Consider the following 23901-nt stretch of genomic DNA (forward strand, 5'->3'; position numbering starts at 1 on the left):
ACCTGATGTTGTGATTTTTCTGGGGTTACAATGGTTACACTTATATAAGCCTTCACCTCAAAGTTCTAACTTGTTCTTTGTTATAGAAGTTTGAATTAATCAGCATTTTAGTACCATTTAAGTCCCTCTGAAAAAATAACACAGCAAGCCTGAGACTGCTATACCTTTGAGTTTGCAAGCTTTGCCCCTGGCCAGGGTTGGGACCTTAGGTATTTGGCAGGTTTCCCTCCATTCCCAGAAATGTGTGGCTAGTGTGACCAAGTCTTCTGTGCAAATATGGCTTATGCTGCACACCTGCTGTCCTTCTGAAGCCTTGAATTTGCTATGTGCTAGCAAGAGAGCACCCCCGACTCAAGACCCTCAGCACTGAATCTCTGGGAGACTTCCTTGAGCGACTTCTCAACTGTGGTGACCCCACGGAGCTTAAACTAAGTGTGTCCTTGGCGACCTCCCTGAGGCAGGGCTCTGGAAGCCCAGCCCTGGTTTCCTCTGGACTTGTTTTTGTGCCCCGTTCGCTTTGTATCCTTCAGCTGTAACAACTCCTAGCCATTGGGCAGGACAAAAGGCTGAGTCCCAGGACTCCCAGAGAAGGTAACTGAAACGGGCAGACTTGATGATGCCTGACATAAACATTCCCTACGGCTTCTAACATCTTACTGGTCTGGCCACAGAAGCCGGTAGGTTCCCGTTAAGGTCAACATATGCTATATAATGTGCTCACAATCTACACAGCTTTGTGGAAACACTTTCAAGGGACCTAAGCATTATAATAAATACATCCTGCTGTGTGTGGCCATTCACCAGAACACACATTATGTATGAAATAGGACAGTGGCTGGATGTAGGGAAGATAATGGCTGCAAGTTGTGTGACCTGAACAAGGCAGAAGACAGTGGGATTCACTGGGATTTCAGGCACTTCAAACGGTACCCTGACAGCCAAACGCATGCCTGCACCCTGACCGACCTCCCTGCCACCTCAAGCCATCGTCTGTTTTCTAGTCACAACAGATTACACAGCCATTTAAAAAATTAGCTTTTTACCTCACCCAACCTAAAGGGGTGGTCAAGATGTATCATCAAATAAGGAAATTTATAAACCACCATGGTTTGGTTTATTTTGAAGCAGTGCACGGAAAGCCACAGAGAGGCAACATAGGAAAGTGGTCAGGAAAATGGAGCCATTCCACCTGACTTCCAATTTCCAAACTCCCACTTCCTCATCAATTGGAAAATCGTGGACAAATTCCTTAAACTTTCTGTGCCTTAGTTTTCTGATCTATAAAACAGGGATAACATTACCTACCGCAGACTTACTGCAAAGATTAAGAGGTATGTTAAACGTTTAAACAAGAGCTGAGAATAGTTTTGATGATTGCGGTTCCTCTCCATGGCCACAGCCCCGTGACACACGTGTATAGGCCCGGTGTGTATGATCCAGACGTGTGGGTGACCAGTGGTAACGTGCAGCCTGCAGACATGGACTTGGAATGATGTGCCTGACCTCAAAGTGCCTCAAGGGGGAACTCCCTCACTCATGGAACACATCACAAGTAGCAATGGCCATGGATGGACCCTGGGAAGCACAAGTTTGTAGATGGATGAAAGGAAACACAGATCTTTTGGAGAAAGGGCAGAACTCACAGGAACCGGGCAAGGCCAAGCCGGAGGGGCGGCAGCAAAAAGGAGGCCCAGGAACAGATGAGGGATGGGGGGGACCAGAAGGGAATTTGACAGACCGACTAAGTGTCCCTTGACAATGGCATAGGCTGTCCGCTGGTTGTCAGTGCCCTGAAAGGGACGTGAAGGGGTGGGGACGGTGGACAGGACAGTATATAGTGTGACTCAGAGAAGGGAAAAGGGCAGAGGCTCAAGGGGCATGTGAGGCATCAAGTGCCAGGGGGTGAGGCTAAAGACTTGAACACAGGCATCGAGTATGATAGGAGGGGATCAAGAGGGAGAAGTTAAAGACCAAGCAGTGAAAGAAAAAAGCTGGGAGCCCTGGACAAGTTGGGGAGGGGTAATGTGTCCAACCACAAAGAGGAAGACTGTTCCTCCAAGAGGTGTGCCCCCTACGACGGTGTCTTCCTGCACACACACACACACACCGCAGTAATAGTAGTGTGACTCTGTTCAGGTTCCTGGACTCGATTCCGATGTGGGAGGTGGGGGGCGGGTCTTCTCACCTGATGCAACACCAGGCAACTCTCCAACACCAGCACGGGGTCTGGGAACTCAACCCAATTCTGATGCCATCTGCCCGGAGACAGCACCAGATTCGACGGCGGGCTCCGTCCTACAGTACAGGCCCAACACCCCCAACTCCAGACGCTGGTCACAGGCCCCAGGCAGTTAACCTGTGCTTTTGACAGACTGGAGGTTCCGACAACCTCCCCCTTAGGTTAGATTAATTTGCTGGAGTGGCTCACAGAACTCAGGAAAACACATTTACCAGTTTAATGAAGGATACAAGTTAACAGCCAGCTGAACAGATGGAATAGGCCAAGGTCCCAAATTAAGAGAGTTTCTATCCTGGTGGAGCTTGGGGCCTGGCTTGGTGGCACCTGGACGTGTTCTGGCTCCCCAAGCAGAGAACCAGGTTTCTCATGGTCACGAGACCCTTAGTAGGTGTCAAAATTCCCTTTTGGTAAGCTCTTCTCAAGGGGTTTTCTGAGGTCTTCACTGCATAGTCACGATTGACTAAATCACTGGCCACTGGCTGATCCAGCCTCCAGCCCTGCCCCTGGGTGGGGGTCCAAGAGTTTTTCATTAACTTGACAAGACGCCCATTTCACCTCTAAGTCCCTGCGGTGTTTTCAAGAGCTGTGCATGAAGACCAGACATACCTGGGAAATATATAGTTGGTCGTCTGAAAATAATGCTTTGGTCCTCCAAATATGTATTTCTTATGACTCACTACATCACACTCCGTCCCCGCTGGGACTTGTAACAAAGCTTAAAGAACAGGAAATTTACACACCAATCTTCCCAAGAGAACACAACTCTGAACAATCTGCAGATCACCCTCAGCTGTAAGAGCTGTTCTTAGAAATATGTGTGGATAACGGGCCTTCCATTCCTCCATGTAATTCAGATTTCCATTCCAACATCAGGCTAAACCACCAGAGAACCATGAATCTGGACTGCAGTTTTGCCTGTTTCCTCAGAGTCCCTTCTTTGGCATCACAAACTAGGCAAGGAAGCAGAAGATGTGAAAAAGTAACATGTACATTAAATAACCAAAAAAATAACAAAAATCAAAATGAAAACTCACTGGACAAGCTCAACAGCATATTAGATACGGGAGACAAAAGAATCTGTGAGCTCAGAGAAAGATCAGTGGAAATCAATCTGAGCAACGGCGAAAACAGACTGGGAAAAAGAAGAGAGCAGGAAGGAGCCGCACCCAGAACGACACGCTCAAGTCCCCGAAGGAAAGGAAAGAGGGCTGAAAAGCTATTTGGAGACAGACTTATGGAAAACTCGCCAAATTTGGCAAAGGCCATACACTTACAGATACAAAAAGCTGGACAAATATCAAACAGTATAAACCCCCAAAATCCCATGCCATAACATCATTATCAAACCTCTGAATACTCTAGACAAAGAAAAAAACTTTGAAAGCCCTTGACAGAAAGGATGCACTACAGAGAGAGAAACAATGGGCTGAATGGCACCAGGTTTCCCGTCTGAAACCACTCAAGACAGGAGGTAACGGGTTTTGTTGTACTGAAAGAACTGTGGATCCCCAATCTTACATCCCATACAAATACCTTTGGGAAGAGAAGGGGACATTTTTAGATGAAGGAAACAAAAATATGTCAACAGAAGACCTATCTTAGAAGAAAGGCTACATGTAATCTGCCAAACAGAAGGGAAAGGTTACTAGGAGAAACTACAATGGAATGGGAAAAAGTAGAGGCAAACAGACTTATGCTTTTTATGAATTTTGTAAAAAAATGGTTGACAGCTGAGGCAAAAATTACAACCACATCCAATATAGTGCTCAGTGTATGAAGAGAAAATACTTGGAACAACTACATTAAGATTGGGGAATATAAAGAAGAATGCAAGTAAGGTTTATATACATCAAAGTGCTAAAATGCTGATAATGTTAGACTGTGTTACGTATACGCAATACCTTGGTAAAAAAAATTAAGACATACTTAACAAAGGTATCAAATGGAACTCTAATAAAAAACGCCGAAGTAACCCAAGACAGACCCCTCCCTGGAAAGCCCCCACCAAAACAACAAAACAACCAGAAAACAAGAGGAACTATATAAAGAGAACACAAACAAAAAAACAAATCACAAAGTGGTATGCTTAAGGCTCTAACACATCTATTATTTTATATTTAAATGACCTAAATAAATCTACCAATTTTAAAAAGTGGCAGAATGGAGGAGAGAGTATAAGCCAACTAACTATAGGTTGTTACAAGAAACTTCAAATGTAATATTACAGATAAGGTTGAAAATAAAGTTATTTATGGAAAAATTAAATATATAAACAAAATGCAGTAGTGACTACATTAATATCAAAGTATGCTTTAAAGGTAACAAGAGGAAGTGATAAAAAGACATGTAACTATCAAAGAAAGGGTCAATACACCAAGATGATGTAGTACTACTAAATGTATATGCCCCAAACAGGTTTGAAATCCTTGAAGCAGAAACTGACAGAACTTAGAGGGACGGACAATTCCACAGTTACACTCCAGGACTTCAGCACCCCTCTCCGTAACTGACAAAAATACTAGACAGGTCAGCAAGGATACAGAAGATCTGAATAACACCAATACTTAGGAAACTCAACAATGTACTTCTAAATAATCCATGGGTTACAGAGGAAGTCTCTAAAGGAATGAAGAAATACTTAGAACTCAGTGAATTAAAACTTGTAATTAAAACTTGCAAAATGAAGCTAGAACAATGAGGCGAGGGAACTTTGTAGTACTTTAGTGTTTACATTAGAAAAGAAAAAAAATTCAACAATCACCTCGAAAAACTGAAGAAAAATACAACCAAAGTAGAAGACATAACAAAGATCCTAAGACAAAACCAGTGAAATTAAGAACACAAATAGAAATCAATGAAATAAAGTGCCGATTCTTCAAATTGATCAATGAAACTAATGAATGCCTAAAAACACTGACAAAGATAAAAATAGTTGACCTACTTCCAAAACCAGGAATAAAATGGGATGTAAGTACAGATCCTGCTGAAATTAAAAACAGCAGAATACTTCAAACAAGTCTACAAGTTAGAAAATTTAGATGAAATGGAACAATTCCTTGAGATACTATCCAATTTGTCCAATATGAAACAGATACCCTGAATAGCTCCATACTTACACCAAGTGATTTAAAAGAATCCAAAAGAAAAGTCTCAAGGTCCAATTGGTAATGGAGAATGCTATCAAACATGGAAATAACAAAAACAATTACAGACTTCCTAAAAAACAGGGAACAATACCTCCCAACTCAACTTGGGAGGCCACTATTACCTTGACACCAAAGCCAGACAATGACAGTAGTTAAAAAGAAACAAAAAAAAGTGAGAACTACACACCAACCAAGAAATTAGAGGAAAAATTCAAGGAAATACAACGAAATGGAATGATTTAATATTTGATATATGAAACAACTGACACTCCACAGCCAAGTAGGTTTATTCCAAAGATGCAAAGCTGGTTCAATATTCAAAACTGAATCAATACAATACATCATATAAACAGGCTTTAGAAGAAAAAGCAAATGATCACATTAGCTGATGGAGGGTATTTGACAAAAGCCAACATTCATTCCTAACAAAAAAATCACAGCCAATTAAGAACAGAAACTTTCTAAACTTGTTAATGAACTTTGGGAAAAACTTAACAACATTGTACTTGACAAAAACTGAACATTTCCCCCATAATACAAGGAATCAGCCAAGGATATCCTTCATTACTATTGGAAGCCCTAGATAGTGCAGTAAGAAAGGAAGTAACAGATCCAGAGAAGGGAAGAAAGAAATAAAACTATTTGCAGCTGACATATCTATGAACAAAATCCCAAGGGCTCTTTCCAAAGAAATGGCTGGAAATAAGTGGGTTCAGCAAGATTGCAGTATACCAAAATACCATCCAAAAACCAATTATCTTTCTGTATACTACTAAAGATCACGTGGAAAATTAAAGTTTGGAAGTCAACGTCATGTATGATGACTAAAAAAAAAAAAAAAACCCACCCAACCTAGATAAAATCTTTAAAAATGTTACCAAAACTGTACGCTGAGTTATGAAATGGTAATAAAATTATCAAGAATTACTTAAAGCACACCATGTACTGTGTTCACGATGCTAACTCAACTGATCTACAAATGTAAATCAATTTTTATAAAAATGTGAGCAAGATCCGTTGCATCCTAAGACTTATATGGAAAAACAAAAGGAACTAGTAAAGCAAAACAATATAAATAATAGAGGAATCACTTTATCCAATTTTAAGATTTACTGTATAGCTACTGAAGTAAACAACAGATTAGATCAAGAGTGTCTGAGTGATGCTTAAAACCATGAAAGAACAGTTGTTTTTTTGAGAGCCTTAAGCAGTTTTAACTGGTGCAGTAACATGTGCCCATTCATATGGGTATCTAATCTCCTTAAAATACCTGCCCTAAGTCTCCTGACACGGCAAAGCAATGAATGTATACACAAGACATATAAAGGGTCAGGCCCCTGGCCTCTGAGACATTATCTGCCAGTCTCAAGTAAACCAAGGAGTCCACGACAAAGTGCAATAAACTAGACAGAGAAGTCTCAAAGAAACTGTTTTGTTTGTTTTCTAAGTTTCCACCTCTTTTTAAAAAAATTCCTGAGATAACACTGCTGTGTAAACTAAGGAGAAAAATGCAGCTAAAGGTTTCACTTAGTGCACAATAAACAGTGGTCTCTCCCTCCTGGATGAATTCCCAGATGTAGAATAAGGCTCTAGGTTGAGACAATCTCTACGATGTGACTACTGATAATCTGTGATAGGTTTTCTCAGTGTGAAGATACCCGTGGAGTTTCTCTTTGGTATGTACGATCAGATGCTGTGGCTGATGTTTTCTCCGGCAAAAGCTTTCCCTCAGTGTTTACACTCAAAAAGTCTTTCCCCAAAAGGAGTTCTCGGAGGGTGACTGAGGACTGCCCGCTTGTGAAGGGTCTTCCCACATCTGTTACACTGACAGGGTTTCTCCCAGTATGAACCCTTTGATGCTGCGTGAGGGATGAGGTGCGACTGAAGGCCTTTCCACACTCATTACACTTAAAGGGCTTCTCTCCAGTGTGGATAATGGCATGGCGAATGAGGTTTGTGCTCCAGCAGAAGGATTTCCCACACTCCATGCATTCATAGGGCTTCTCTCCACTGTGAGTCCGCTGGTGCCTCGTGAGGCCTGACCTGCGGTTGAAGGCTTTCCCACACTCCCTGCACTCAAAGGGCTTCTCCCCAGTGTGGATACTGAAGTGTCGAATGAGGTCTTTCCTAGTGCTAAAGGCTTTCCCACATTCTTTGCACTCAAAAGGTCTTTCTCCAGTGTGGGTCCTTTTGTGCAAGATAAAAGTAGAGCAGTGGGTGAAGGCCCTGCCACATTCATTGCACACAAAAGGCTTCTCCCCAGTGTGAATGCGCTGGTGCCTCTTGAGGTATGACCGCTGGTTGAAGGCCTTCCCACACTCGAGGCACTCAAAGGGCTTCTCCCCAGTGTGAATGACATAGTGGTGAATGAGGGCTGCACTCTCACAGAAAGCTTTCCCACACTCACTGCACTCATAGGGCTTCTTCACAGTGTGACTCTGCTGGTGCCACATGAGGTATGACCTGTGTTTGAAGACCTTGCCACACTCAAAGCATTCATAGGGATTCTCACCACTGTGGATGATGTGGTGTCGAAGAAATCCAGGCCTATGGCGAAAGACCTGCCCACATTCTTTGCAGACAAAGGATTTTTCTCCAGTGTGTCTCCTTTTATGTAAGACAAAATTGGAGCGGTGGGTGAAGGCCTTTCCACATTCACTGCACTTGTAAGGCTTCTCGCCACTGTGAATCCGCTGGTGTTGTGTAAGGTATGACTTGCGGTTGAAGGCCTTCCCACACTCCATGCACTCATAGGGCCTCTCCCCTGTGTGGATCATGTGGTGCTGGAGGAGGTGTGTGCTCTTAATAAATGTTTTCCCACACTCTCTGCATTCGTAGGGCTTCACTCCAGAGTGAATCTTTTCATGTCCAGCAAGAAGGTGTTTCTTGTTAAAAACTTTCCCACACTCATTGCATTTAAAGGTATTTTCCTCTTCCTGCATCACGGGATCTTTACCCGATCCACAGGAGTCACTGTCATGGACAGCATGTCCTCGGGGCACTGGCTCTGGGACATTCCCTGAACACACACCATCTGCTGCCCCTGAGCCGCCATGTTTGGGGCTTGTTCTCTGAGGGAGCCTCTCCCTTTGGGGCTCTGACCTTGATCTCAAGTGTCCTTCTTGCATTCCCAGTGGCCCAGCCTGATCCCTGGTCTGCCTCAGCCAGGAGTCCCCGGGGGCTTCTTGTGTTAGCTGGAGTGAGGCTCCTTCAGACAGGGCTGGCTCACAAGTGGTAGATTCTGTGGTCTTGGATTTTCCTTTGTCACCTGGATGAAATCCAACACACAAGGCCCATTAGTAATGCCAGCATGGAAGAAACAAAATCAGCATTCCTGTGGGGAAAAAAAAATGAAGATGAAAATAATGTTTCTGAATCTGCTATGTTTTGCTACTTCTGAATCCCAAGGTTACAGTAGCTTTCTTTTCATGGGCCTTGGCCGTCTGATACCTGGAGAGGGAGACCCTGAGGACAACCCTGGTGAGGGGACAGAGGGGACAGAGTACAGACATCACCACAAGGCCACACTGGCTGTGGCTGGACAGGGTAATGATGATGCTGTGTTTTCAGTTTCCTGGAAGGACGTCCATGTTGCTACAATAACACTAGTAAAGGTGCCCAGCGCGACCCTGACGGAAGACAGGACGTGAGTGACGCAGAACCAACTTTCTCCAAAGAGAAGTCTGGGTAACCTCCAAGCCCTGGGTATTTCCAGAGTGACAGGCATGTCTTAATTACCCGGGGTGGGCGAGCCCCAAGGAACATACCTGACAGTTTACGACAACAGTAACTCATCAGGGGCTCCTAGATAGTTTATGTTAAAGAGATGACTCAGGGTAAGGTCTGGCCACATCAGAAAGACCATCCTTACAAAGTTGGAGCTTTGAGTCATGAGCTAACCAGGTGGACCTCTGGAAAGTGAAGGAGAATGTGCCCTAAGAAAGGCCCAATAAAACTCTAGATGCCAGGGCTCTGGTGTGATCGCACCGTGCACACACTGCCACACGCTGACACTGGGAGGTGACAAGTCACTAACGACACAGAGGCTTCGTGTTTGCACACCTCCATCCCCTCTTCTAATTTGTATCCTTTGTTAACAAACATGACTGTGAGTATAGTGAGTTTTAGGGAGTTTGTTGAGTCTTTCCAGCAAATCACTGAACCTGACGCTAGTTTTGGGAAATCCCTCAACTTGTAGTTGGTGTCAAATAACCTGGACACTCCTGGCTATTGTGGAGTTCTGCCCTGCTGACCTGGAATTTGACTAACTGTGTGCAGGAAGAGATCCCAGGAGTCTTCCAGGAGGAGGTGCCCCGTGATGTGTGCCTTTCGGCGCCCAAAGAGTTGCCACAAAGAGAAAGTGTGAAGGGCACGAGCTTCAGGAGACAGAACGTACAAAGGCACTGTGGAGTGTGAGAGCAGAGTGCTGATGAGAATCCAGAGCAGGTGGAGAAAGAAGACGAGCAGGTTTCCAAGGTTCTGATTGGGGGACAGGAAGAAACCCCAGAACCAGGCTCACAACGCAAGCGGTGAGAAGGACTGAACACACTGAATCAGATATGCCGAAGCGACAGCTTTGTGAAAAGACTAGCAAAACATACATTATTTAGATGGAGAAATTGGTACTTCACTTGAAGACATTTAGAAAAGAGCTACATCCAAGAGGAATTTGAAGTGGGGGACAGGGAGTTGGTAGTCGGAAGGTACAAACCTCCAGGTATAAGGTGAGTACGCGAGGGGTGTGATGTGGGACAGGAGGCCTGTGGCTAACACTGCTGGCTGGGGTACAGGAAAGCTGGGAGAGCAAGTGCGAAAAGTTCTCACCACAAAGAACGTTTTCCCCCTTTTTCCTTACTCTTTATTATCTGTGTGAGAAGATGGATGCTAGCCGAGCCCACCTGGCGATCATTCCACAGCACACGGAAAGGAAACGTGCTGTGCGCCTTAACCTCATACAGGCTTTCGTCACTTCTCTGAAGTTCCTGCTACACCGTTCACTTTTATGAAACACCTGCTTTAGTACCTGGTTTCCTAACTGAAAGCAATTCAGAGAGGATTTTCGCTTACATGAAAAAAGGTGAAACAAGTGGAAATACTGTCCCGCATTTGTTTTGCAGCAGGTGCCCCGGTAGTGAGGCTGCCTCACCCACCTCCCTTCCTGGGGACCACACTTGGCACCTCGGCATCAGGCCACCGTTGCCTTGAGCTGTGTCTTTGAGTGTCTGTGCTGTGTAGCAATTTAGTCTGTGAACTAGTCAGAGAGAAGTGTCCCAAGGTAACAGAAAAGCCTATAGGAGGTTAGTTTTGGGGTCTGGAAATGCTCAACATTTTCCCATATAAATTAATGATAACTACTTCTTCGCCTTACACCATTCTGGCTTACGGGAAGTTTCCACAGGAATGCTCCGCTATCAGGTAGCAGGGGAAACCTGTAGTGGTGTGTGTCAATTATTCCTCAATAAAACTGGAAAAAAGGATAATCTGCTAACATAAAACTGACAGTTCTACCCAAGTAAGTAGATGAATTCAATACAATGCCCTATGAAGTGCCCACTGGGTCATCATGGAACTCAGTGGTCTAATTGTGGGTTCGTATGACAGAACAAGCAACGAGAGTAAGGACAGTGGGAAGAGTGAAGGCCACCTCACCACGTAACAGATGATGGAATGACAGACTTTCCTGCACTGTGGCCCTGACAGAGAACAGACGGGCAGTGAAAAAGAACCGAGTTTGGGAAATACGCTAACATCTGTGTGGAGCCTTGGCGGAAGGCAGAGGAGGCAGAGCGACTCAGTGGGGAAAGGAGAAAACACAGTAAACAAGGAAACCAGAAAAACTGGTCAATGCCAGGAGTGAAAAAACTATCCCTCCCCCACACTATATACTCAAACTCTACTTCAAACTGAAAACAGTGAAGGTCAAATGCCAAGTTAAGAAAATTTTAGAATAAATAGTACCTTTTTGATATTGGGGGTAAAGCAAGAAGACTTTTACATAATATACAAAATCAGTAATTATGTAAGAAATGTTGCAAACTAGATCACACTAAGAACATCTATTAACAAAAGATACTTTTAAGAGTGGACAAATTAAAAAGCAGAAAATTATATTTTCAACATCTGTAACTGATAAAACATGAATGATGTACAGAGTCCCTACAAATCAAAAGGCGAGCAGGTTAACAGAAAACAGACATTTATCATGAAAGGACACTTAAAAGAAGAAAATACAGATTGGCCCCACATCATAAGGTGCTAAAGCTCCTTAGCAATGAAGGAAAAACAAATCAAGACCATACAAGACAGGATCTCATGTTCCTTTGATCATCAAAAACTGAGGAGCCTTACAGAACAAGCACCGGGCGAGGTGCAGGGAGGAGGCGCCTCCGTTCTCTCCTGGAGGAGGTGTCAATCTGTAGGGCCCCTGTAGGGCCCCTTCAGAGCACAGTGGGAATAGTCCTGTAAGACTTAAAACTTTTCAAAGCCTCTAATTCAACAATTTCACTCCTGAGAAACATCAAAACACGCCCACAATTACGTGCAAGACGACTAGTATGTAAGGGCTCTTGGCAGCAGTGCTCGTGAGTGTGACAAGATGTGGACAATTAAATGTCGCAGGGAGTGGACGAATACAGCGTGACACAGAGGCGTTTTTTATGGCTCTTCTTCAACTGTAAGGAACGCGAGCCTATTTTTATGTTGAGTAGAGAAACAAGAAGAATGTAAGTGAAGGAAACCTTTCCCTGAGGTGTGACCTAGACTCCGGGTCAGGAACTGGCCAAGGCCAGTGGAAGACCTTTGCCACAAGGGAAAAGGAGCGGCTGCAGACGTGTCTCAGGAGTGCGGATGGGTGGGGAGTGGGGAGTGGGCAACGGGCGGGGGGCGGGCTTGCCACCCCCGAGCGGACACATCAGTGGCCATGTGCTGACACCCGGGGCCGGGGAGCTGCTACGTGCCGGGATGGCTGGACGCAGGTGGAGGTGGGAGGGCCCTCTGACGCTGTACCCGGGCTCTGAACTGCCCGGATGGCAGGACGACTGGCTGGAACTCGGGAGGCGGGAAGGGTTCCTTGCCAGGCACTGCTGCCTCTGGGTCAAAGGGCTGTGTGGCTTGAAGCCACCAGAGGCCAGAACAAGCAGCTTCCGAGGGAACCAGGAGCAGCGGTCTCCTCCCGGCCTCAGGCCTGCAGGCCCTCCTCCCGCCCGCCTCTAGGCTCCTACCTGCACAGGCGCTTTGAGGGAGGCCTTTCTTCAGCGGCCACAGCCGCTGCCCGTGCTCCAGCTGGTACATCAGCTCAGGTCCGGGAACAGGACAGCCTACTCACGGAGGAAGAATGATTTTTGTGAAAAGAAAATCTAGTCTGGGACTTGAGGGGGTGGACAAGAACTTGGAATGACATGGCTCCTGCCCACCCACACAGAACGCTGACCTGTGACCTGGAAGCCAAGGGTATAAGCACCAAAGACTTTAGTGCAGTGCTTGTTGGGCAGACAGCACCTGCTCCCTCTGACCTCCATGCCCCGAGCCCCAACTCTGTTCAGCTGCAGCCATGAGACTCAGGGAATACGACCCTCTTCTTCCAGAAGGTGTTTCCTAATTACTAGTTCTAGACTATTTACTGATTAAAAAACAAGCCCCCAGATACACAGGGAGAATAAAAGGTATCTAAATAATACGCAATATATAACTGAGTTATAAAATACTGCCTATCAATGACCCAACTGTACATCCAAAATTTGTATACTGAAAACTTACATCATTTACATTAAAAAATTATATACAATAGTTACATATAGCAAAACAGAATGTATATATTTAGAAGTTACATTACCAAATTAGGGCCCTGGTTGGCTTTTTTGACTACAACATAGTTTCTAAATTAACCTTAAAATTTACTAAAATGCACCAACTTACAAAACTTCATAAACTTATTAATACTGGGGCTCAAACCATAGCTCTATGTGGGGGAATCTCACTAAATTCAAATTTTTTACCCTCCAATTATAAAAAGTAACTAAATATAAAATAGAGGAAAAATAGGTATACTTCCCTTAGGCTGTAACCTTGCCTAAATTTCCCAGTTCCTAAAATATCCTGTATTGAGCACAGATGCTATGACATGACACAGTTAAAACTGTTGGCACTTAGTAACCATATTGTTTTTTCATGTGAAACCTTCTTAAGAGTGTCTATCAACCATACCTTAATCAAAAACAAAACAAAAAAACTGTTGACATTTACAAATTGGCTTGATAAAATGGGACCCCACAGACTCCAGTTAAAACAGCCCACTGTAAGTGGAAAAGGAGCCTTGGGGGAAGTAAATGTATCACATAAAACCCAAATAATAAAGGAAGTAAATGTATCACATAAAACCCAAATAATAAATAATAAAGCAAGAAGGTAGCCAGGAAGACACCTGTCAGAAACTGCTGGTACCCGCACCTGGGACCTCCGGCCTCCGGGCATGCGGGCTAAACCTGCTGATGAAGCCCTGCAGCAGCCTGAGCTGACGGACACGACCTAGGATTCCTAACATCATATCCAGCCGACAACCCAGTAACTGTTTAGTGCACGTAGATTAGGCTAACGTGTTCTGCTCACGCCTATTTCAACCACCTTGCAGCCAGGCTGTCCTCCCGCTGAAGGGAGGCGGTGCTGCTCCCAGGCTCCCTGGGGTAGGTGTCAGCTCTGCCATCGAACAGTCTGCAGACCGGACCTCACCGCACCCGCCTTTCTTTAGGAAGCACAGGTACAACATTACCCTGACGACAACCTTGTCCAAGGAGACTCACTTGACACGCTTACGGATATGTACAGCCATCATCCTGTAGTCCTTCTGGGAACAGTTTTGGATAATATTGTTTAGTATTATTTTGGGTCTGGAGGCAAGATACCACTCATTAATAAACTATTTTATTTCACTGATGCTGAAGCTCACCACTCAGCTCACCTTAAGTGGGACTCCCTCCAACAAGGGCTCTAAAATATGGGCAAATACTGTTCACAGTCACTCCCTTGGTGCCCTCAGAGACACCTTCACCACAGCGGCTTCAAGAACCTCTTCTTGCGCCTCCCAGCATCTCTGAACCATCTATGAGGGCTGTAAGGTGCCCAGTGGCTTCTGATTGGAACAAGTGTTCCCCCGCCCAGCCGCTGGCTATACACTATTAGAATAACGACTAAACTATATATTGGGTTCTCCTGGAAAGAGTCTCCCGAGCCCTGAGCCTGTGACCTCCCACACCCAGCGGCTCAATGATGCTTTGGGTCTGAGCTCAGCAGAGCCATGGAGGCCTCAAGACAGGATGAAACCCACCCTGTGCCTTCTGGCATATTCCACTTGTAGGTGGTGGTGGCCTCTCCTGTCCTTGGCCCTTGCCAGATGCCCTGGAGCTGGAGGGGGTCACCCTCCCCAGGCCCCTGGGCTTCCTGGGGAGCCCGTGGGATTAACTGAGTGGGCAGCTGTGGGACCTCCACGGACCCTAAGACACACACTGCTGTGCACCGTACGGGAAGGGGCTCAGCCGGACACTCCTTCCACCCCTTTGCCAGAACGTCCTAAATACAAATGGACCAGGAGACGATACTCGGCCAGACTTCAGGGGGTCTCAGTACCACCAAATGCCCTACATAACGAACGGCCCCATCTTCATTCATTATAAAGTGCTGGGCTGTTGCCTAAAAACCGTCTCCTTCAGGGTAAGGAACGGAGGCTCTCGCCCCCCAGATACGCCAACATCACAGACGTCTACACACACGAAGGCCACACACAGGCCTCGCCAGGCCACTCCTCACTCAGTCCCTTTGGAGGCACAGACAATACTGATTATAACCTAGACACAAATTCTGCTTTTCCAGTTACCCAATGCTGGGCTCTGGAAGCAGACATTCAAAATACCATTTACCATTAAGGCCTGAATGGGCCCCAAAGAGCTGATTTAACTAAAAGACATAATGGTCTCTTCAAACAAGGCTCTCCTCAAACATTTTCAAATTCCAGTCTGACAGACAAACTCTTGGCGAGTCTCTGTCCTGCCTCCCTGCCCCCCCACCCTGATTCAGGGCCCCCTGGAACTACTTAGATCTCATGCCAACTTTATAAACAGGTCCCACTGCCCTTTCCTATACTTAAAGGAAATGTGCCTCACCTCCAAGTATACGAAGGTCTATTCTACACGAGGCCACTTAAAATGTCATGCCAACTCCAGTGGGTACCCACATGCAAAGGATACCCCAGTCCCACATTCCAGACCAAGACCTCCACTATGACGACCTGGTCTGGGAAGCCGAGACCTTCACCCCATCAGATGCCGGGAGACGGCCTCTCCTCAGACAGAAACCAGCTATGGGACCTCTTCGCTTTCTCCTATCAGGAATCCTACTTTGCCCCCCCAGCTTGCTGCCCACGCAGCCCATGATCCTGGAATATCCCTTCCTCTCTGCCTGGGAAATCTGGTAGGAGCTGCCTCTTCATCTCTTACATTAAATTAAATCTCTAGTCAATCTCTTGAATCTCGAGGGGCACCCATTCCCCAAAGCCTTCTCCTACCTCATGCCCCGGCTCTCCATGACCTCCTGTCCGGCTTCTCAGACAGTGACTGCTCATTCTCTTGATGACACGCTGTGGTACACAGTAAGAAATATGTATCTGGTCTTTGTCCCCATTCCTGGCACAGAGCCCTAAAATCCTTGTCAATTCCTAAGCAATAAAAACATCCTTTGTTATAATACTTGGTTTTTGTCCCCAATTCCTGAAATAACTCATAGCAGATAAAGGTGAAAGGAGCATCTTTCATTATTTATAAAAAGCCTCTTTCTACCATACCTGTGTTTACGTCAGTAAGGTGACTTCTGGACTGATCCTGAGGAGAAAGGGCTGGTTGCCGGGAGGACCAGCCACCTGATCAGAGATTGGGAACTTCAGCCCCATCCATGACCCGTGGAGGGGAGGGGCTGGAGACAGTTCAATCACCAATGGCCAATCATTTCAACAATCACTTCTGTAAAAAACATTAACTAGAGTGGCTGGGCATTTCCAGGCTAGTGACCACCCTGAGGTGCTGGGAGGGCGGCAGCCTGCAGAGGGAGCGGCCGCCCCGCATCCCGTCCTGCGTGCCTTGCCCTCTGCATTTCCCATCTGGCGGTTCCTGAGCTTCACCTTTATAAGGAGTATGTAATGGTTAGTGAGGTGCTTCCCTGAGTTCTGTGAGCCATCCTAGCAAGTGTTATACCCAAGGAAGGGATTGGGGGAACCCGATTTTCAGCTGGTTGGTCAGGACAGGTGACGACCTGGACTCCTGACTGCATCTGAAGTGGGTAGGCGGGAGGGGCGGTCTTGAGGGACCCAGCCCTTGACCTGGGGGGTCTGCACTAACTCCAGGTGGTCACTGTCAGAACTGCTTGGTGTGGAAAACCCACACATTTGAAAACAGAAGTGTTCACTGGAGAAAAGAAGTTTTCAACTCCACTAAAATATTGTTAGATTCCCCCCTCAACTTCAGAGGCTCCTCCTGGCTAAGGCTGGATAAACGGGCAACTTCCATCAGGGGCCGCCTGCAAGGGCTGCTTTTATCTCCACTTGGGTCCCTTGCTCTTGTAACAAAATGCTTTTCCATACTCTTTAGGGCAACTTGTGCCATCTTTCTAAAAATCTCCACGGGCATTACCCCAAAGTTGCCTTAACATGATATCAAAACATCAGAGGACCCACTACTGAATCATTAAAGAACCTTGCTTTTTTTTTTTTTTTTTTTACAACCTGACACCTTCAGGGCCTTAGAGCTAGCTAGTCCCAGACAACCTGCCCCCAAAACCTTTCACATGCGGACTCAACAAACAGCCCCAGCCACACCCACCTCACTTCACTCCGCCCACCGGCATTCCCTGCCCCACATTGGATCCAGGTTCCAAAGCACTGCGGGACCGTCAGTAGCGCCCCAAAGTCCGCTGAAACACTCCAGCCAGCCCAGCCTGAACGCCGACCCTGCGCCCTGCCTTCCTGCAGAGGCACAGCAAAGACTCTGCACCCCCCTCCCGACCGAGCTGCTGCCTCCCCTCGGGGCCCTGGGAGGCATGACTGTCCCCTTCTGAGATCTGTAACATATTCTTTTTTCAATGGCATTAGCCTCTCTGTGCCATCCCTCAGAAGTCACCCCTACAAACTGGAATCCCACAGGTACAGATCAGTGGGCTGGGGGTGCCACCTGGGCATGAACAGTGCCCAACGGTCCCAAACAGCACAGTGCTCAGCGCAACCATGCTGCAGTGGCTGACTGCCACTTAAAAGGGATTAATCTTGGTTTTCTGCAAAATGGGAGTCATGCATCATCACTCTGGTAAGTGGGAAACCCAGTCACTTCCCTTATCGGCAGGTCGCCACGCAATGAAATCAAAACACTGTTCAAAGTCCCAAAGAGCTCATGCTGCCCTCTCAGGCCCTGAGCACAGGCTCCTCCTTCTGCTGAACGGGGGAAAGTAGCAACAGTTGAGGGGAGCGGAGGAAAGAAGGGGTGTTAAAGAGTCAGCATTAAATCCGGCCTTCCCAACAGAAACAATAAGGATGCAGGAAAAGAAAATACTGGAATGGGCATGTCTGGCTGTCTCCCGGTGCAGCTGCTGACGTCTCCTGGTGCACTCTGCAACACGATTTCTCAACCTGGCATGACTATGTAGGTCAAGGCAGGTCTCTACTGGAGGGTGGGGAGGATCTGCCTGTGTCCATTAGGATGTGCGGTGGCCTTCCAGGTCCCTAACCCCCAGGTGACAACAGCACCCACACCCCAGTTTAACAACAAAGGCCTCCTGAGGTCACTGAGTTTCTCCCATGGAGCAGGATCATCCCTGGTGGAGAACGACTGGTTTAGAAGGTTACAAATAGGGAAAGAGGAAGAGGGGGATTGGGGAGACCTCCCACGGGAGGTGGGCCGAGTCAACAGGGGGCGAGGACACGGGGACTGTGCGGGAGGGGCGGCTGCGGGAGAGGCTGAGTGACCAAGCTCCTGGCCTCACCAGGGGGAAGGCACAGCAGGGGAAAGAGCCAGAGGCCCAGGCCGGCAAGGGAACGGGGAGCTGGGGACAGAGGTGACGGTGAGCACTGAGGGCGGCACGGCCGGACGGCAGCCCTTCAGACAGTTCGTCGTGAAACCCCCGAGTGTACCTGACCTCTCCCAGCTCTGTGCCATCTCCTCTCGTTGCCAGAGAACATGGCTGCAGGTCTCCAGGGACAGGCACGTCTCGCCCTGAGCCCCGGACCCCCAGCCCTGCTCTCCCTCAGGCTCAGTGGTCTGTCGCGACCACGCTCAAGTGGAGAAACGGGGCAGCGGCTGCTTCTCAGCCTTGGCACTCCTGGCACGGTGGGCTGGATGAGTTCTTTGTCGAGGGGCCATCCTGTCCAGGCAGGGTGCTTGGCACCATCTCTGGGCTCTAACCCAGATGCCAGTGCCACCCACACCCACATGCGACAACCCGAAGTGGCTACACACACTGCCAAGTGTCTCCTCGGGCACAACTGTGGAGGGATACTACTCTAACTTCCCTCTCCCATCCTGGCAGAGGATCTCAGCCCCGGGAAACAAGGGGCGACCACCAAGGCCCACAGCTGAGATCGTGCAGAACGATCCCTACTGGCAGTGCGGGCAAAGGCCTCCCGGGGACCTGACTCACCCCCTTCCTGGACCCCGTCCCCAAGTGCGGCCCTGCCACCTGAGCTATGGGGACACTGAGCCCACAGGCCCACTCAGTCAGCTCTCTTCCTGGGACACGAGGTGAGAACCTCAGGCAGAGGCCAGTCTGTGCTGGACACTGGGGTGAGGTCCAGGCAGGTATGGGCCGCGGGGGCCTCAAAAATGCCCCACAGAGCCCAGCAGCAGAGTAAGAAGAACTAAGCGCAGACAAGCAATCTGGGAACACACGCAGCAAGGACCGGGCGGCCAGTCCGTCACAAACTTGCCCTTCTGAAGAGTGACACGACCTAAGCCAGCCAGCACGGGACAGAGGCCCACAAGCCAGCGCAGAGTCCTGGTGGGCCCGGGGCCCCTACCAGCTCCTCACAGGGGGGACCGGAAATCTGCCCTTGGATTCTGCAGGGCGGCCCCGTTTCCTCCTGCCACTTCCCAGGAGCCGAAGGGGGACCATGTGTGTTGCCCAAAAAGACACGGCAGCAGGAGGTGAGTCTGCAGAGTGGCTGACGCTGTGGGCGGGAGGGAGGGAGGGCTGGCGCCGAGGCTCCCTGCGCAGACGGATGGAGCCACAGGTTGCAGGCAAGGAAGCGCTGGGCGGGGAGGCCTTACCCAGGGACACCAGGAGCCCACAGTTTTCCAGCATCACCTCCTGGTAGAGGGTCCTCTGGGCTGGGTCCAGCTGCCCCCACTCCTCCCGGGTAAAGGTCACGGCCACATCATCGAAGGTCACGGACACCTGAAAAGTCAAACAGAGGTAGCAGCGTCGGCCTTGGGGCTGCTGGGTGGGATCAGCACCCGTCTCTGCGTTGCTGGCCAAGGTACAGCGTGATCAAGGGCCGAATCACCAAGCGCCTCCCGGGGCTGAGCTCCGTGCTGGGCTCTCGGGGGAGATGGATGACGCTCTGGGCAGAACGCAAAGGTAGAGAGTCACACACAAGACAGTGGAAATGACGTGTGGACTGTGAGGTGCAGACAGTGAGGGCTCTAGGATGCCCAAGGAATAAGTAAATAATGGTGTGACTGTATCAGGAATGGTAACAACGGCAGCACCTGAACCTCAACGGTCCTGCTAGCTGCCTGCCCCACGCTGAGGGCCTCACATCCTGACTAAAGGCCCCAGCTTAAGTCAGTCTCTTGTGGTTTGCATCCAAACGCTTGTAACCCGACACTTGGGAGCTGTGTTACCTTGGAGACAGCACTTGTTTCTCTGAGACCCAGTTTCTGGATCAATAATAGTTTCCACTTCACCAGTAACAGTTGCAAGATTTAGACAAATCATTCAATGCTCAGCATGCTTTGGGATTTTCATTAGGAGGCATGATTTTAGCGCAGGCTGCTCTAGCACAGGGTCTAAGGAGTAATCGGGCATGCCTCCACTGTCACAGTGAATACACAGTACACGGTTGTGAACCACTTACACCAATTTCGGCTGTTAAATCCACTTTGGAAAATATTTCTATGAACAGAGACAGAGTATCCGAGCCCTCATCACTGACCTCTCGGGAGAGGCCCCTGAAGGGCTGGCACATACTTGGGTAACAGTGGGCCGGGACCAGCTCCCTACGTGCCGCTGGGATCCCCTGGGTCTCCCAGACTCCCAAGGAGACTCCACGACGAGCCGTTGGTCTCGTTTTCCTTCCTGAGTCCTGACAGCACTTATCCGTGAAGCCAGGTTTCTTCAGATTAGGGAACGCAAATGGCCAAGGAAGACACGGGCTTCGGCCATGAGAGCACGAGCCTTTGGCCACGGCCGCCGTCCTGACCGAGGGCGGCTGAAATATCCCTACAAGAGACCGCAGGGCCTGGTCTCCCCAGACACCCTTCTCGGCGGCTGGGAGGCGCTGGGACCACCCCACCCGCCCACCCGGGCCTCTTTCAACGACCAGCACACCTTGCCTCTGTCCGCGCACTTCTCGCCCGGAAGCCCTGTCCCCCGCCAAGCGCCCAAGATCGCGTGTTGGAAGACGACGGAGGTGGGCTGAGGACCCTTGCAGAACACGATGGGCTGGGGAGTTACTCTAGGTATGACGGCAGCCCCCGGGGGAGGCATCACCCACTCTTTCAACATCTTATCCGGCAAGTCAGAAACCACACGCCTTTTGGAAATGCGGATGATTTAGGAGGCAAACCAGCGCCACATGCCCAAAAGCACACCTGCGGAGATGAACGCGGTTGTTGTCTGGGCTCCCCGACCCTTCGGGAACCGTCTCCGCCCTTGCAGGGCAGCAGCAGCTCCTGAATCCCCGTCCACTCACCTCCGTCCGCCGCGCCGGCGACGCCGCCATCACAGGACCCTGAGGGCCGAGCGAGCTGGGACAGGCGAGTACCGGGCGGCCTGCCGACCTCCCTCCGCCCTGCCCTGGCCAGGCGGCCTCGGCGGACCGCCGCACTCCGAGCCGCAGCGGAAGGCGCACGGGACCCAGGGCGCCGCCCTTGGCAGCGGCGGGGACGCAGGGCGGGCGCGGAGGCCCCGCAGAGGCCGCGCGGCGCGACGGGCGAACAGGGGACGCGCCCGGTACAGAGAGTCCCGGGCCGTGTGACGCACGAAGGTGATTCTTATTCCCCTTCTCGGCTCTGCGCCGACGAAAGGCCAGAGAAGCGGCGCGGGCCCAGCACCCGGCGACTGCAGGCCGCCGAGACCGGGCCGGAGAGGCAAATGGCGTCCGCGGAGAGCAACTCGGAAGTCCCGCCCCCGTGGGAAGCCTCCGGAAACGCCCCCTCCGCGGGCCGTCCGACACGCGGCGCACGGCTTTCTGGGTAACGTAGTTTCTCCTTTCTTCCCAAAGACGCGAAGAACCCCTGAACCGGGAAGTCTTCCTCCGATTTAAGGTGCCCATCCCGGGCCCAGACCTGATTTTTTACAGTGAATCGACTTCAGGGGAGCCAAGGGGAAGACGTGGGAGCGTCCATCCTATGCCGGAGGGAAACTGAGGCTCGGGAGGCAGGGCCATCAGCCCTGGATGGGGCAAAGTGCAGGTTCGCGGAACCAGATCCTCGGCTTCCTGGGTGGCTTTCCCCTTCCAGGATGATCTGTGAGAGCAAACAGGAGTGGCTGAAAGTCTTCCCCAGGAGGACGCCTTAAGTCCCACCTCAACTCCTTGCGCACTAACCAACCGCACTGTACTGGGCCTTCTGTGACCTTGAACCCCTTCCGCGAGGTGGGAACCTCTTGAGGCACGTGGTTGGCCGGCTGATCACCGGAGGAAAGGATTTGCGGTCCCCTGCTCCGGGGAGGCCGCTGGCGGAGGAGGCTTGGAGGGAAACCCAGGACTCTAGGTTCAAGTGTAGATTGGTCTGCGAGACCACGAAGGGCGTGTCATGTACACCCTATGACCAAGCATTGGGAGAGGGTTCAGTGTCCGGTTATATAAATTTGGGAGTTGTTAGCTTACATTTACTGCAAACCCTGATGCTAGGTGAGCGCTTCAAGAGAATGAGTGTAGATTGGAAGAGAATGGACGGAGCATGAACCGTGGGACAACCTGATTTCATTTGGTGGATGATGACAAAAAAACAACAAACTCTCTTTAGGGATTCTAATGTTCACCCAGAGGTATATTAAGCAATCTTAGAAATCACCATAGACGGTATTTTTTTTTTCCCCTCTAACTGTGGAGCTGAGAGAATACAAGGCATCTTTCATGATTTAAGGATGCATACAGACTTGAGAAATGGAATCAGAAGTACAGAAATGTCTTTAAGAGATTTAATTTTTTTAAGATGAGAGAGAAGCATAGTGACAGGATGTTAATTAGGTCAAGGAATGAAGAGTTCTTAAGTTCTGCAGAGAAATAGTAGGATATACATATTTTATAAGTATGTATATACACCTTCGGTAACTATATGTGTATTGTGTATATATGTATAGGTAATATATGAGGTTTTATTTCAAGGAATTAGTTTATGCTAATGAGGGGCCAGACAAATCCTAAATCCATAGGGTAGAGGGCAGACTAGCCGACGAAACTACAACCAGAGCTAATACTGCAGTCTTGAAGCCAAATTTCTTCCTCAGGGAACCCTTACTTTTCCTCTTAAAGCTTTCAACTGATTGGATAAGGCCCACCCATATTACCAAAATAAAATACTTTGCTTAAAGTCAACTGATTATAGGTGTTATGCAAATCTATAAAATACCTTCACAGCAACACCCAGGTTAATGTTTGAACCAATAAATGGGTAATATAGCCTACCCACTGTTTACACATAAAACTAGCCATTATATCCTATTCTCTTGTCAATCATCTCTTTAAACCATACTTAATCTCCAGATAGTAAAAAAGACATACTTCTTAACCAGATCATATCTGGTATTGATCCATTGTTATGAACAACTGACATATGATCTATATGTAAGATGGATTACATATGAATGTAATAGGATACATATGGATTTATTAAATTCTCTGTGACTGGAAATTGTCCTCTGTGTAAGATACTGTCTTTGTCCTCAGAAAAATACAAATATTTAGGATATGTATATATCACTGATTAACTTCTGGTATATACTTTACCTGTTTATTAAAACTATTATTTATTTTTTGTCTTCCCCTCCAGATGTTTCGTGAGGGCAAAGGCCTTTGCTATGCTACTGCTGTATCCCAAAATTTCAAAAAATTGTCCAGCACAAAGCAGACACACTATAAAGATTACAGTAATATATAATGGAGTCCTGGCTCACAATCTTGATAAATTGTTTTTTTTTAAGCAATACAATAGATTTAAATAAAAACATGTTTTGAATAGAGAACAAATGGTACAAAACCAAAATAATGTGACAAGATAAGCATTGGGAAGCTTTATTCCTACTGCCTTACAAGTAAGCAACCGAGTG

At 48.2% G+C, this 23901-nt stretch overlaps 1 protein-coding gene across 4 annotated transcripts; it reads right to left on the bottom strand.

The window, feature by feature from the left end:
- Positions 1–2433: 2433 nt before the first annotated feature.
- On the bottom strand, positions 2434–22128 carry LOC118932684 (zinc finger protein 264-like). 4 transcript variants are annotated; one of them, XM_036926348.2, is made up of 5 exons: positions 21323–21407; positions 20959–21221; positions 19677–19803; positions 12606–12701; positions 2434–8653 (listed from the first exon to the last, which is right to left on the bottom strand). In XM_036926348.2, the coding sequence occupies exons 2-5, from the start codon at positions 21133–21135 to the stop codon at positions 7029–7031; spliced, it is 2025 nt and encodes a 674-aa protein (XP_036782243.2). In that variant the 5' UTR covers positions 21136–21221; positions 21323–21407; the 3' UTR covers positions 2434–7028. The 4 variants fall into 4 exon arrangements, with proteins under 4 accessions (XP_036782243.2, XP_036782244.2, XP_036782245.1 ...); XM_036926349.2 differs by lacking the exon at positions 20959–21221 and having other exon boundaries at positions 21323–22128; XM_036926350.2 differs by lacking the exons at positions 20959–21221; positions 21323–21407 and adding an exon at positions 15938–16009 and having other exon boundaries at positions 19677–19806.
- Between the last annotated feature and the right edge of the window lie 1773 nt (positions 22129–23901).

Source organism: Manis pentadactyla, assembly GCF_030020395.1.
Source record: "Manis pentadactyla isolate mManPen7 chromosome 15 unlocalized genomic scaffold, mManPen7.hap1 SUPER_15_unloc_1, whole genome shotgun sequence".
NCBI classification, from domain to species: domain Eukaryota; kingdom Metazoa; phylum Chordata; class Mammalia; order Pholidota; family Manidae; genus Manis; species Manis pentadactyla.

Excerpts from the sequence above, each read along its gene's own strand:
- LOC118932684 (XM_036926349.2), bottom strand. The coding sequence starts at position 21,904 with ATGGGCACCTTAAATCGGAGGAAGACTTCCCGGTTCAGGGGTTCTTCG. Across the intron at positions 19,804-21,322 it reads CGCCGGCGCGGCGGACGGAG|GTGTCCGTGACCTTCGATGA; the intron begins GTGAGTGGACGG and ends TTGACTTTTCAG. Across the intron at positions 8,654-12,605 it reads CCCTCAAAGCGCCTGTGCAG|GTGACAAAGGAAAATCCAAG; the intron begins GTAGGAGCCTAG and ends GATTTCATCCAG.